This window comes from Capra hircus, chromosome 2 (assembly GCF_001704415.2).
Source record: "Capra hircus breed San Clemente chromosome 2, ASM170441v1, whole genome shotgun sequence".
NCBI classification, from domain to species: Eukaryota; Metazoa; Chordata; class Mammalia; order Artiodactyla; family Bovidae; genus Capra; species Capra hircus.
The window spans coordinates 36,348,093-36,361,713 of NC_030809.1; the positions used below are offsets into that span (position 1 = coordinate 36,348,093).

General features: G+C 33.2%; 1 protein-coding gene across 4 annotated transcripts in view; it reads left to right on the forward strand.

Moving 5' to 3' along the window:
* Nucleotides 1-13,621, forward strand: part of ERBB4 (erb-b2 receptor tyrosine kinase 4) — a 1,297,156-nt gene that overhangs the window by 1,002,898 nt on the left and 280,637 nt on the right. For 2 of the 4 annotated variants that reach the window (XM_005676493.3, XM_005676495.3), the window contains exon 16: nucleotides 5,985-6,029. In XM_005676493.3, coding sequence (XP_005676550.2) covers nucleotides 5,985-6,029 — 45 coding nt within the window. Of the gene's footprint in view, nucleotides 1-5,984; nucleotides 6,030-6,150; nucleotides 6,226-13,621 lie in introns of all 4 variants that reach the window. The other 2 variants (XM_005676492.3, XM_005676494.3) reach the window with 1 other exon arrangement.

The following is a 13,621-nucleotide window of genomic DNA, read 5'->3' on the forward strand; positions in this document are numbered from 1 at the left end:
AGCACATGCACACTTGTGGAGAATCATCTTGGGTGCTTTAGATTCGGCAGGAAAGTATGAGATTCCGTAAAGAGATTTTCTGCCAGATTAAGGGCTGGCTGATAGGGAATATTGAAGAAGTAAAGCAAACCACATCATTTTCTGCCAAGAAGACATCAATTTGCAGATGCTGCTGCAATTCCCTGCAGGTCAAGAAATCAGCTTAAGTCACTCTGTGAAGTGGCAGATTCTCAAAAGGTAAAGTAATATTCTGCCATTCAAATTCAAATTCAGCTTGGAAGAGCTAATGCCACCTCACTGATTTACACATAAACACATAGTTTGAGGATACTGAAATAGTCACATAGACACTTTGCTTCAAGGAAACTAGAAAAATAAGCTGCTCCCCTGGAGAGTTTTTGGCACTCTCAGGTTAAGGGTATTTCATGAAGAAACTGGTACTGTTGAAGCAGGAGAATCAGCAACAGAGAGGGAAAACTTTGCCTGCTAAAGTAATCATCCACTAGAGGGTTTTATTGTTTTGCAGCTAAAATTAAACCAGTAAATTATTCAATATAATGTTGATGTCAACAGCTGTTGCCATTCAAAATGAGACCTTTTGCTGTTTTTGCAAATCTAATTACAACAAAGCCATTAGGGAAATGAAAGTGAGATCTCAGAGCCATACAGAGTCTGGATGTCTGGCTGGTATGTCTTTCTCCTAGTCCTTTTAAATCATGATTACACAATAAAGGAAAAGATATATAGTGGTGGGAAAGTAGGAGGGACAAGGAAGAGATCAGTTTACCACTGTTACAAACATTGGATGTCAACCAAAAGGGAGGATGAAGGTGGAATAGGAAAGAAATCTGACCAGATCATCTGAAAACTCTAGTAAAAAAGATGGCTTTAAATTCACTCCTGCAGAATGATGGGGAGATGGAATTTGAATAGTGTATTCCCTGATATCTTCTAAAGGAAATGAATTCTATCACTGACTTAGTCCTGACAGATTCTTGTCTTTGTTTACATTTAGCTTCCTGCCATTCTTTATCTAATACCTTCTGAATTGTCTGGGTTCATTCATTTGCATGAAAGTTCTATAGTCTCAGCCCCAGAATGGTCTAGGAATTTGGAATTTTTAAGTGCCCAAATCTTCCTCTGTTCACTACTGCGGTGCTCTGTACTTTGAGATCCTTTTAAAGAAGCAATAAGGTGCACTGTGCACTCAGTCCCATTTTTTCAAATTGATCCTGTAGAGATAGAAGCTTCTCTTAGCTAGATCACAGGGACAGTAGGGATGATGGGTTGAGTGACTATTTTTATTCTAAACACACCTAATAACTAAGCCATCAGTAAGTGTGAACTTAACCAGGACAACTCTACTTTGGCAAAGAGCTTTTCTTTTATTAATATATGCCAAAATTATGTCAGCTAGAAAATGCAGGAACCAAGTTAATGGAAATAGTCTTTCAAATCACACTTTTCAGAAGGAAAGTTCTTATTCTGAATATTGTTTAATGATTGCCTGAAAATAAAATTATCTATGTAATACTTTAAAAGCACTTTTAGTTCTCTAAAGGTATAATACATTAAATGTGTTGGCTCTAATAAGTTCTTTAGATATTTAAAAAATTTGTGATCCATTTAGTTAGTCTCACTAATATTCCTGGAGAAAAAGGTAATAACATTGTCTCTTCTTGCCTTGACTAGAGGACTTTTATTTTAGTAACTTTTCCCATTTCATTCATTCTTCAACTTTGCTATACTGAAAACCTACTGTGTATCAGATCCAGTTATAGTTAAGTTCAGAAATAAATAAGACACAGCTCCTGACCACTAGGAAGTCACAGTCCAGTGAATTTTTATTCTTACAATTTGTATCTCTCCTCCATTAGTGATCCCTCTCTATATTTTGAAGCGACTAATAGGAATTTAAAACATAGAAATGATATTCATATGTAAAATTAGCAAGATAAAAATTTTAAAAGAGGACTTGTAACCTAAATTTAGTATTCAGGTGAGTGGTTATAGGGTAAAGATGATGGTTTCTTTACTATCACTTACCTTCATGACAAATGTCAATTTAATTTTATTTTGAGACATGAACTAGGATATTTATTTTTATAGGGCATCTTTTAAAAATTTCATTCAAGGTTTTTAGTAATATTAGATTCATGGTTTCATATATAATTTTCTATATGCATTAATATTTTTCTTATTCTTTTTATATTTTAAATGTATATAGTGAAAGAATTTTCATTAATGGAGAAAACAAGTAGAGTTGCTTGTAGGATTATTGTCAATACTTTTGTAATAAAATTTTAAAATATCCTTTTATTTTAATTTTAAAGTTTAGAAAAGATTTTGTCAAAATATCTCAACTATGTTACTTCTATGGGTACATCAAGGTGTTTATAAATCAGTAAGTATAAGCATATGTCAAACACAGTTCAATATTTCAAATTCTAGTGTTTTTAATAATATATTATAGTTTCACTTTCTGAATGTTCTGAAAAGTGTCTACTTTAGGATACTAATTATGTAGAGAATGGTATTATTCCACATTCTTATTCAGTCTCTTATTTGGATTTTTGACTTCAAAAGTTTGATGTTTCCATTATTTTCTTTTTATTTTCCTGAATCAATACGAGTTGCTTATGCAAACTTGTTGCTTATATAGAGTTGGCATACAATATATGTATTAAATACACAGTGCCTTGTATTGAGTTTAAAAATATGGCCACTTCAGTCATACTCTTATCCTCTTCCATTTTTCTTTTATCCTCAACTTATATATACACCTTGAAATTTCAAATATCCTACAAAATTTCCTAGATGAACTTTCTTGACCTCACATCCTGCCCCCTCAAGAGCTCCTCCCTTTTCCTTTGCTTCTATTCTCATATTTCCAATTTGCTTCTCAAGTCATGATCACCTAAATTCTAGTGACCCTGCCAGTGTCAACTAACATACTCTTAGCAGTTCTCTTTCTAGACCTGTCTTGCACTGACAATGATGATCATCCAATTCCTGAAGTGTTTTCATGACTTGGACCACCATGACACTGCAGTTAATTAATTTTACTCAATCATATTTTTCTGTTTCTGGCATATGAGCTCATCTGATGTCATTTACTAATTATTGGAGTTCTTTGGGTTTCAGTCTCACTCTCTGTTCTCCTCACTTTAAAGATCCTTCTCCAGCCATCACATCCATTTACATGATTTTAACCTTCTTCTGTATGCTGTTTCAAAGCTGGATCATTGTACTTGTGCCTCCAGCTTCCCCTTCTCCTCCTAAACTCCTCCCCACTGCTCATCTCTCCAGCTTCTGAGGAACATTTCTACCTGGATGTAGGACAACCACACTAAACTCTAGGTAACCATGAACTGAAATTATCACCCCCTCCTCCATGAAAACACACACACAAAAGAAGATGTTGCTTTCTGTCCGGCATTCTCCCACTGATGGTACCACTATTCTCCAAGTTTGAAATATGAGTCATCTTTAACTCCTGGCCTCTTTGTACTTCCATCATCAAACCAGCCATCAACTACTTTTTTTAACCCCCCATACCTTTCTTAAATCTGTCCCTTTGTCTCTTATCCTAGTTACCATTCTCCACATTTAAGAATCCTCATCTCTCTTACCTAGACTAAAACAGCCTCAGGGCCCAAGAAATCTATCTGAGGGCTCCTAGCTGACTAGTCTTTACAGGGCGAAGAGATCAATGTTATAACACATATCCAGCAAGTTCACAACTTCCTTAAAACCCTGCAGTGGTTTCCCACTAAGTTTATTTTTAAGCAGATGGTATTCAAGTTCTGGTTTTTATTAAATATGTAGCTTCTTTTTTTCCTTCTCCCTGTTGGAGAGACATATTTTGTTCTCCATAAACTGTTCAGAATTATTTGTATCTGTGCATACACATCCTACCTTTCCTCAGATCTATGTATTTGCTGCTGCTCTTTCTTACACCTTAGAAGTTATTGCCACTCCAATTCAGGGCTCAGGACCCTGAACTTCAGCCTCTTAATTTCTCCATGAAGGTTACCATGATCTTCTGAAGCTGCCTGTCCCTCCTCCACATCTCCAAAGCCACTCTTTTATGTCCCTTATTACATTTATCATTTTATACAATACACATATGTTTATGCATCTGTCTCTTTCATTAAACTGTAAGATCATTAAGAATAGGAAAAATGTCCAATTCATCTTTTTCTCCCCCCAGCTTCTAGAATAGTAGGAACACTTAGAAGACATGTGACAAAGGGTTTTGTTTTGTTTCATTCGTTTAAATGAATGAAAATAGTTCATTTCTCATACTTTCCCCTCAAGTTAAATGTTACTTTCACATATTTTTATCTTTCAAAGATGATTAGAAAGACACAGTTTGCAAACTAACCATAGCTTTCAAATTATCACTTGGTAATAAGATGTAGATGATTGATTTTACAAAAATGGCAATATTGTATTAAAAAAAATTTTGAAGGAGATATAATAGGAAACTAGAAAAAATGACTCCCTTAGAATAAAAGAAAGCCATCTAATATAATTTGGAATCTTTTATAGCATTTAAATTTTTATTTTTAGAAATGGTTCTCATTATGGATTATGGAACCAATCCAATGCTATGCTATGTGCTCTGTATTTTAATTTTAATTTATTTGGTCTTTTAAAAGATTTTTTCAGTGTATATTTTATTTGCTTTTGTTGAAACACATTTTTCTTGTATTTCTGTACATTAAAATTTTTCTAGGCCACTCAAAGCCAATTTTCAAAAGAAAAATAATTTTTTACCTGATAAGAATATGATAGCTGATAATGATTAAGTAGGAAAATAGCGACTTAATTATTGTCATACAGAGTTACATTTGTTTACCACTGTTCTATAATTTTCTATAGATATAATGGATAGTCTGGCTTTCTACATGGGAACTTTATCAATTCATTATATAATGATCTTAATTTCAGCTTCTTTTTCCGTTTTAGAAGTGAGGATTTGGAAAAAAAAAATATTGCTAGCAGAATTAGTTCAATAAATCATAGCTGTACAAGAAACCTTGACAATGTGCTAGAGCTGTATGTCTATAATGAGAGAAAAGGGAAAGAAATACAATTCAAATGCATTGGAAGATGGAAGGAATAATATTTCTATGATATTTCAAAATCAGAATTCTGTGTACTTACATTATTTGACTTAAATATTAACCTCAGTGGATTCTGTAGTTACCTGAGTCTCAATTTATTCATTTCTTTGTGGTGTGTTTATTTCTTACTGTTTAATTATTATTGCAGTTTATGAAACTGTTTTTATTTGCCTGTAGTGGCACTGCTCTTTTAAAAACAAGTTCAAGATAAACTGCAGTATGGTGAAACAAGTTAATCTGCTTTTTAAATGAATTCATGTTTATAGATAAGTATGTTTTAAAGACAGTCACAACCAAGGGAGGGAGTAATGTGATTATGTAAAGTAACCATGAGAATAGCATTAAAGGTTGTTAACTCATTTTCTGCTAAAATCAATTTTTAATGAGTATAAAGCATCAGGTTATTCTATTACATTGAATAGCTCATGTTTCCTTTTTTATTTATTTTGTTTTTCACTTAACCTTAGAACATTTCAGAAGAAACTGTATACATGAGACCAATTATAGCCATTGAGATATTAAGCTCTTGATCAAGAGATATAATCATGAATGATGCTAATGAATTTAAAGTATTAGAAATGAACAATATGTGTTTGGAAGTTATCCACAGAAACAGATTACACTTCTCTTTACATGGATTGGTTTCTCTGCATTCCATTTATGTGGTATTTGCAGTTCGTTTCTGGGCACCCATCAAGTAATCATCTTCTCACCAGCTTTAAATTCATGATGTTCCAAAGTTGTCTAATAACTATAATTAGGGTTTGACACAGTTGGTATTGGTCTTCCTGATTCTTTTGAAAATGACTAATTTTTCTTTCCTTGTATTTTTAAAATTTGGACCTTCTACAGGTGCATAGGCTCAAGTATAGAAGACTGCATCGGCCTGATGGATAGGTACTTGGTGTGCTTGCTTCCCATGTTCCTCCTCCAAGGCTCCGTGTGTGAGCACTGGTGCATGTGTGTGCATGCCACTGTGAATGGAGAATGATGTTTTCTGTTCTGTAATTGCCTGCAGGTGTAGCGGTCCCACTAGTCATGACTGCATTTACTACCTTTGGACGGGCCATTCCACTTTACCACAACATGCTAGGTAACATCTGCCATGTTTCCATTTTGTCATTCAAATCCTTTCCCAATTGTCATGGATAGGAAAAAAAGAAACAAAAAAAAACTACTAACCAGTTGGGTAAAGTGTATAATATGTTACATCAGGGAGTAATGAGAGAGGTATATAACTCTTTACATTTCAAGCCATATTTCTTACCTCTTCTTCCTTTATTCATTAAGATTTTGGAATCCAAATTAGTACTATCATTGATTTCTTTAATTTTGTATAATTTAAACATGATTTTAAATATTAGCCTAGAACTTTAATAGAATCTTTATGTTCTTAATTATGTAGATGATTGCAGAAAGAAATATCTTTAAGAGGGTAATTTGCAAAAGTTAATCTGTTTTCTGAGGTGTTTCTTACTTGATTTAATTTCTGACTTTATTTTGAACTGGTTGGTATATTCCTTAGGTATCAGGATTACTATAAACTAAAGACTGTATAGAAAATATTCAGTATAATACAAGTTAAAAAACAAAGTATTTCCCTTATGTTTATACAAAAACCTATATACAAATGCTTGTAATGGCTTTATTCAAAATCACCAGGGCCTGGAAATTATTCAGATATCTTTTAATTGTGGTCTATCCATACCTTGTAAAATCACTCAGTAATAGAAGGAACAAACTGCTGATATACACAAAACATGGATGGATCTCAAAAGCAGTATGCTAACTGAAAGAAGCTAGATTTTAAAGAGTACCTACTATAGGATTCCATTTATATGGCGTTTTGGACAAGGCAGAACGGTGGAGAATGAAACTGATCAGAGTTGCCAGGAACTGGGGTGGGAGCAGAGGGAGGTGAGATCGATTACAAAAAGTCGTGAGGCAATTTAAAGAGATGATGGAACTATTCTGTATCTTAATAGTGATGATGGTTGCATGAACGTATGGACTTGTCAAAAATGGCTATGCTTTACATCAAGAAGAATGAATTTTACTGTATATAAATTATACCTCAATAAATTTGACTTTAAAACATGTAATGTTTAGGAAAATATTAACTATAGAATGTGGTGTGGAAATACTTTATGAAATGTGGAATTTCTTTATGAAACAAATTAATTGTATCTTTTGGAAGAGAAAATTGTGCTAAATTACGGTTAGCAAAGTAACCATTTTGGATAAAGCACTGCCTTTTAATGTAAACTTTGGATTGAAGTGTAACATATGTAGTGTAAAAATATGCACAACATGAATGTAAAGCTCAATAAATTTTTCCAAATGAAGCATTTGTGTAATCATCAGCCAGATCAAGAAACAGAATAGTATGAGAACCAGAAACACTTCTTGAGGCCCGTTTCCCTTGAGCTAACAACTCAGGTCAATTTGCCTGTTTTTGTACTTTATATACATTGAATCATGCACTACTCTTTACATCTGACTTCTTTTGCTAAATATTGTATAAATGAGATTCATCTATGTCATTTAATTTAGTTGTAGTTTTTTATTTATGTGATATTTTGCCTTGTTTTTAAAACAGTCTAACATGATATTTCTTATTAGAAAATTGTGTTTTAATAAAGTAAGTAAAGAAATCAAATTCTAAAAAGAAAAATGTGGTAGTTAAGTGATTTATACAACAGTGGCACTTTGGCATTTGGGCACAGTCAAGATCTATTAATACAAGTGTTTAGAGCAATGCCAAATTATGAAAAAAAATAATAAATGAGAGAGAAACACAGAGAGACAAGGAGGGAAGGAGAACCTAAGGCCCAAACTGCAGTTTTATAAACAAATGTCTGTTTACTCCTATATAGATATTTTTCCTCCTTGAGACTTGGTTGAGTCACTGTACTATCATTTTGAAGCATGTATACACATTTGTTTTTGATGATTTTTTATTATCATTGCAACCAGTTAACAAGAGGCAATATAATATGGTGGTTAAATGTGCTGTCTTTGGAATCAGATTTTCTGCTATTATTTAGACGTGTGACTGTAGGTAAGTTCCTTAAATTATCTGAGCTTCGCTTTCTTCATTATACAATAGGACTATTAGTATCATTCTTAAGTTGGCTTGGAAGATTGAGTGAGTCAATAAGATAGTGCTTGGTTTAGCAAAATCACTCAGTACGTATTACTTATCATTTCTTTAGATAGAAAATATTTTAAATGGTAGGGATGGAGGAGCATACCCCTCCAAGGGGTAGCAGGTCTCTCAGAGTCACTCCGGGAGCTTTGATATGTCCCTCTGCCCCTTTGATAGGCCCTTTAAAGGAAGGGAGGACATTTCTTTTGTTTTGAAAATCGCTGTCTTAAGGAGGACCACTGGTACCAATGGCAGTAGGTCAGAGGCATAGGCATATGCAGAGGCAGAGAAAGTGTTAAAACCATAGTGATAGACGACTTAGGTTTTCAGTGATAGTAATTGAGGTTTATCACTCAAAATCATAGTGTGTCTTACAAAGTTAATATTTCCACATTGAAATATAAGTGGTTTGCAAATTTTCATTCCTGTTTACAGAGATTTCCAGGCCATTCCTTTTAGGCTTAGGTTAACAGGTCAAATTCATATTAGCTTTCCCATAATAAGTTTGGGTTTTCCTGGTGGCTCAGATGGTAAAGAAACTGCCTGCAATGCGGGATACCTGGGTTCGATCCCTGGGTTGGGAAGATCCCCTGGAGGAGGGATGACAGCCTGGAGAATCCCCATAGACAGAGGAGCCTGGCGGGCTACAGTGCATGGGATCACAAAGACTCAAACACGGCTGAAGTGACTCAGCACTGCACATGACCGGTAGCAGCATATAGACTGTAGAGTTCAGCCCATCCTTCTGACGAACAATCACCTGTAGGCCTTGGTACAGGTGAAGAGCAGAGGTTCTTGAATGTGAAAACCTGGGGTCAAGTATTGACTCTACAATATTTTTTATCTGCAAAATGACGACAATAATGGCAATTTTTAAAGTGGGAATTCTTATGCCTCATAAAATTGGTGGGAAGATTAACTGAGATAATGAAAAGGAACCATTGTTTAGTATGTGTTCACTGATGGTAGTTATGAATCTAGTTGAAATATTGGTAAAATAATCTTTTTAAAAATTTCATGAGGTTGTGCTCTATTAGTATTTTATAGCAGGTCACTAATCCAGTAATTCAATGGCTATGGAATTAACACATTCAAATTTGTCAAGTTCTAAGGACCTAAATTTTGTATCACATTACTTAGTATCATGATTTCAAATAATTGATAGTAGATAACTAATTGTTCCTTTTTTATATCGCTAGATATCTTTAATTAATATCTCTTTTTAACATAAATTTAAGGCAGTTTAAGTTATTCTATTCTTATGTTGACTTTTACATTATGTTGACTCTGTTCTTCAATTGTATTCACTTATTGACTGACTTGTCAGATGCTATTTATAAGGCATTTTGGAATTTGCATAAAAGATTTAGCTTGGACATTTCAGAAAATATTTATGAGCGTGGAGTGTTTTGACATGTGTTGGATGAGAAAGAACAAGTATCTCCTTTCAGGTCCTTAGTATTGCAGTAAATGCTTACTTCTCAGAAATGGGGTGGATATATATTTAATTGAAAACTTGTTTAGTAATATTATATTTCAGGTCATTTCTCATTTTTAAATTCCATCACAGTTTAAGCTTCTATCTTAATTGATTAAAGTAAATTTATATAATAGGAGGATAAAAACATGATAAAAACAATTGTTTTAAGTTTCATACATAATATTTTAATTATCCAAAACCTAGTTTTCTTTTAGTCACAGAAAATTACATTGACCATGTCAATGTGGTCATTTCAAAATATTTAAAGTTCATACTCCCTACTGCCCCATTATCCTCTATTCTGTTTCCTAAACCAGCAGGAAAAGAGATTGAAGATTTAAATGAAAACAGGTGAAATGTTTCCAATCTTGATCGACTTTCATTTTCTAAGCAGTGTTATTCTTTCCCAACCCTGCAATTTACGAATTGGTTTTCCACACTCCATTTACCTTGTAGGCTGCTGCTGGAATTTCTTCCAGGAAGATTGGATAGGATAGAATAGAATTTATTATTTTACTTGTAGTCTCCAGAATATGCTACTTACAATGAAAATAATGCTTGATATTTTGAAACTTCTCCATACTTTCTTTATTTGAAATAAATTCCTTAAAAATAGCATTTAGCTTTGATGTTCTTTCTATTCCATCAAGAATCTTATGAAGAAATACATTTAGAAAAGTTTTATTTTTAATATTCTTCTTGATGCTATTTATTTTAGCTTGCATATATGCTGTTTTCGTATAGATTCTGCTAGAACAATGTATTCTATTCTATTCTATTTTAGTTTCTTAGTCAAATATATATCCAGAGCTTTTTAAAAATCTTAGTTTCTTACTCTCCTAGAACCTAAATTTGTTCATCTCAACAAGGAAAGACTCTGTTAGCAAAGTTTTTTTTTTTTTTTTTTTTTAGTTAGCAATTCAAACGTCACTAATTTTTTATTGAATTTATAGCAACTGACAGAAATGTTAACAACTAATAGATGCATGTTCAAACATTTTTATCTGGCTATTTGTTTCAACTCAGTTATTCTAGATGCTTCACAATATGAAATAAGGTGATTGAACTTAGTTTAACTCCCTAAATCTCATACAAGCAGACATGTGAAATGTTTCATGCCTGTGCCACGCTTTTACTTTACGATATAGTAGTTATTACCTGAGAGGTCGCATGGCAGTTTATCCTTTAGCGGTGTGACCCATGTGTGATAAATGAGAGGGCTGATGTGATGTTCTTGGCACTACTTGCACAAATGGCACCATCTTTTTTCTTTGCTTGTTTTGCCTCCAAGGAATTTAGTTTGTAGCTTATGTCCAAATCGAACAGTCAAATTTGCTTGTAGACAGTTACGTTATTTGAGTGACAGTTGTGTTATGATCCATAAGTTCAATAAATAAAACTACACAGGCTTTTTATTATAAGTTTATCCATAGTCCACCATGTTTCATATATTAAATTCACTTTTGAATCAAAGAGACTCCAAAGAGGTGAAGGAGAGTGGGTGAATTTCTTTTTCTCCAGCTGATTTGGGTCCCATATTTTGAAGTACTCAAAAAATACCAAAATTATCAAAGAATCTTAAGTCAAGAGTAAAACATCTCAGATCAATTGTTGTTAATTCCTTCTCATACAGTTCAAGTGGTTATTTTATTTATTTATTTTTTAATATAAATATATTTATTTTAATTGGAGGTTGATTACTTTACAATATTGTATTGGTTTTGCCATACATCAACATGAATCTGCCACAGGTATACACGTGTTCCCCATCCTGAACCCCCTTCCCTCCTCCCTCCCCGTTCTATCCCTCTGGGTAGTCTCAGTACACCAGCCCCAAGCATCCAGTATCATGCATCAAACCTGGACTGGTGATTCGTTTCATATATAATATTTTAAACAAAAGTATTCAGTGACGCAGTTTGCATGAATGGCTTTTGTAATGATTTTAAAATGTCCATACATTGTTACAAAGCTTTTACACATCCTAGAAACGTTAATATTAAACTCAAACTTACTGACCGTAAAAAAATGTGAGTTAAAGTCATATTTTTGACTGAAAGTCAAAAGATATTTTAAGAGCATTGACTGTAGGACTATAATAGAAAATCCAAAGATAGAATTATTGAACTGGGAAGATGTTTATTATACCAGTTAAGGGTCAGAGCAAAAATTTAGATCAAGGTAACCATTATGAATACTTTTTTACTCTTGTCCATCAGCATCCTTCTATGGTGCAGAAATTATGGTGTTTATAATTAGTAATTTCTGATCTGGAATGAAGTCAGGACTGCCTTGTGTCAGTGATCTCAAAATATTTAAAGCTTCATTCAAATTCATTACTGAATGTCTTTTATTGAATGGAAGGAAAAAAAAATAAGAGATATTCCTGAAGACTTAGCTCCTTTCTTTATACAGATATTTACAGTTTTAAATGTACTTTGCATGTCTTTTTCCCAAGATTTGACCTCTGGAGTATATATTCTTATAAAGTATAATTAAAAGGTATAAGTATGTCATCAACATTTCTAAGTATTTTTAATTGCAATTTTAGTAGATGAGAATATTATATATAGAGAGAGAGAATATTATGTTCTATTTATAACTAATATCTTTCAGATTAAGAGCTGTCTATATTGCAACCAACTAAAAATATTAAACTATTGCAAACATTTCTGTAGTACATAGAGAGATGTATTGACAATGTATAAAGGAAGTGAAAAAGTAGCAGATATGGCAAAATATCCAGTAATTCCTAATAAAGAGAATTGACTTCATGCTTTCAAGTGACTAACATGTAAATATGTTAAACAGTAAATTATATATATATGTATAGTATGTATATACATAGGACTTGGAATTACTCTTGGAATTACTATGGTATAGAATGATTAGGGTTAACACATATAGCATATATCCTTGGTCATTTGCCTACTCCTTGTATTTAATCTTTAAAATCATGCTTAGTGTGTGTGTGAAGTCATTTGTGTTTATAGAAAAAATCAGAGTAATAGTATAACTGTGGATGTATTAAACATTTCCAATGTGAAGATATTAGTGAATTTAGCATCTAATGGTATCATAGTTTTCCCTCAAAACCTATTTTGCAATTCAAAATACCATAGATCTGGATTGTATACTGGATAACTAAATGGTAAAGTTTAAAAACAAACGGCTTTGTAATTAGGTAGGGTGAATGAATTGTCCAACTACTATATGCCTTCTATTATCATGTAAACAATTACCATAAACATAGAAGCTTAAAAATGGAAACAAAAATAACAGAACAGTTCTATAGGTAAAAGCACAGGCATGGCTAAGTTCTCTCCTTAGGATGTCACTAGGATGAAATCAAGGTGCTGTCTGGACTGTGCTTTCAACCAGAGCTGGGAGTCCTCTCCCAAGTTGAGTCAGGTGATTGACAGAAAGCGAGTATTTGCAGTTGTAGACTATGGCTGTCTTCCAGTGCTTGCTCTTTGCCATGGGCATGTAGCATGTCACCTAGCCTGTTCCATCTTTAAAGATGGTGACTGTGTGCCAGTTTTCTCATTATTGAATCTTTTAGTCTTTATCTCTGTGACCTCTAGACTCATATTCAAAGACACCTGAGATTAGATCAGGCCTAACTGATTGTCTCCCTGTCTCAAGGTCAAGTGATTTAGAACCTTAATTGCACTGCAAAATTCTTATGCAATACACCTAGAATAGTATTTGATTGAATAACTGGGTAAATGTATGTTTATACACTAGAGGCTGAAATCCTGGGAGCCATCTTTGAATTCTACCTACCTGGCCTACTATATTACTTTCAATGATTCTTTTCTTATTTCTTCCTGTCCTGGAAGGAATTTTGTTTCCTTCATT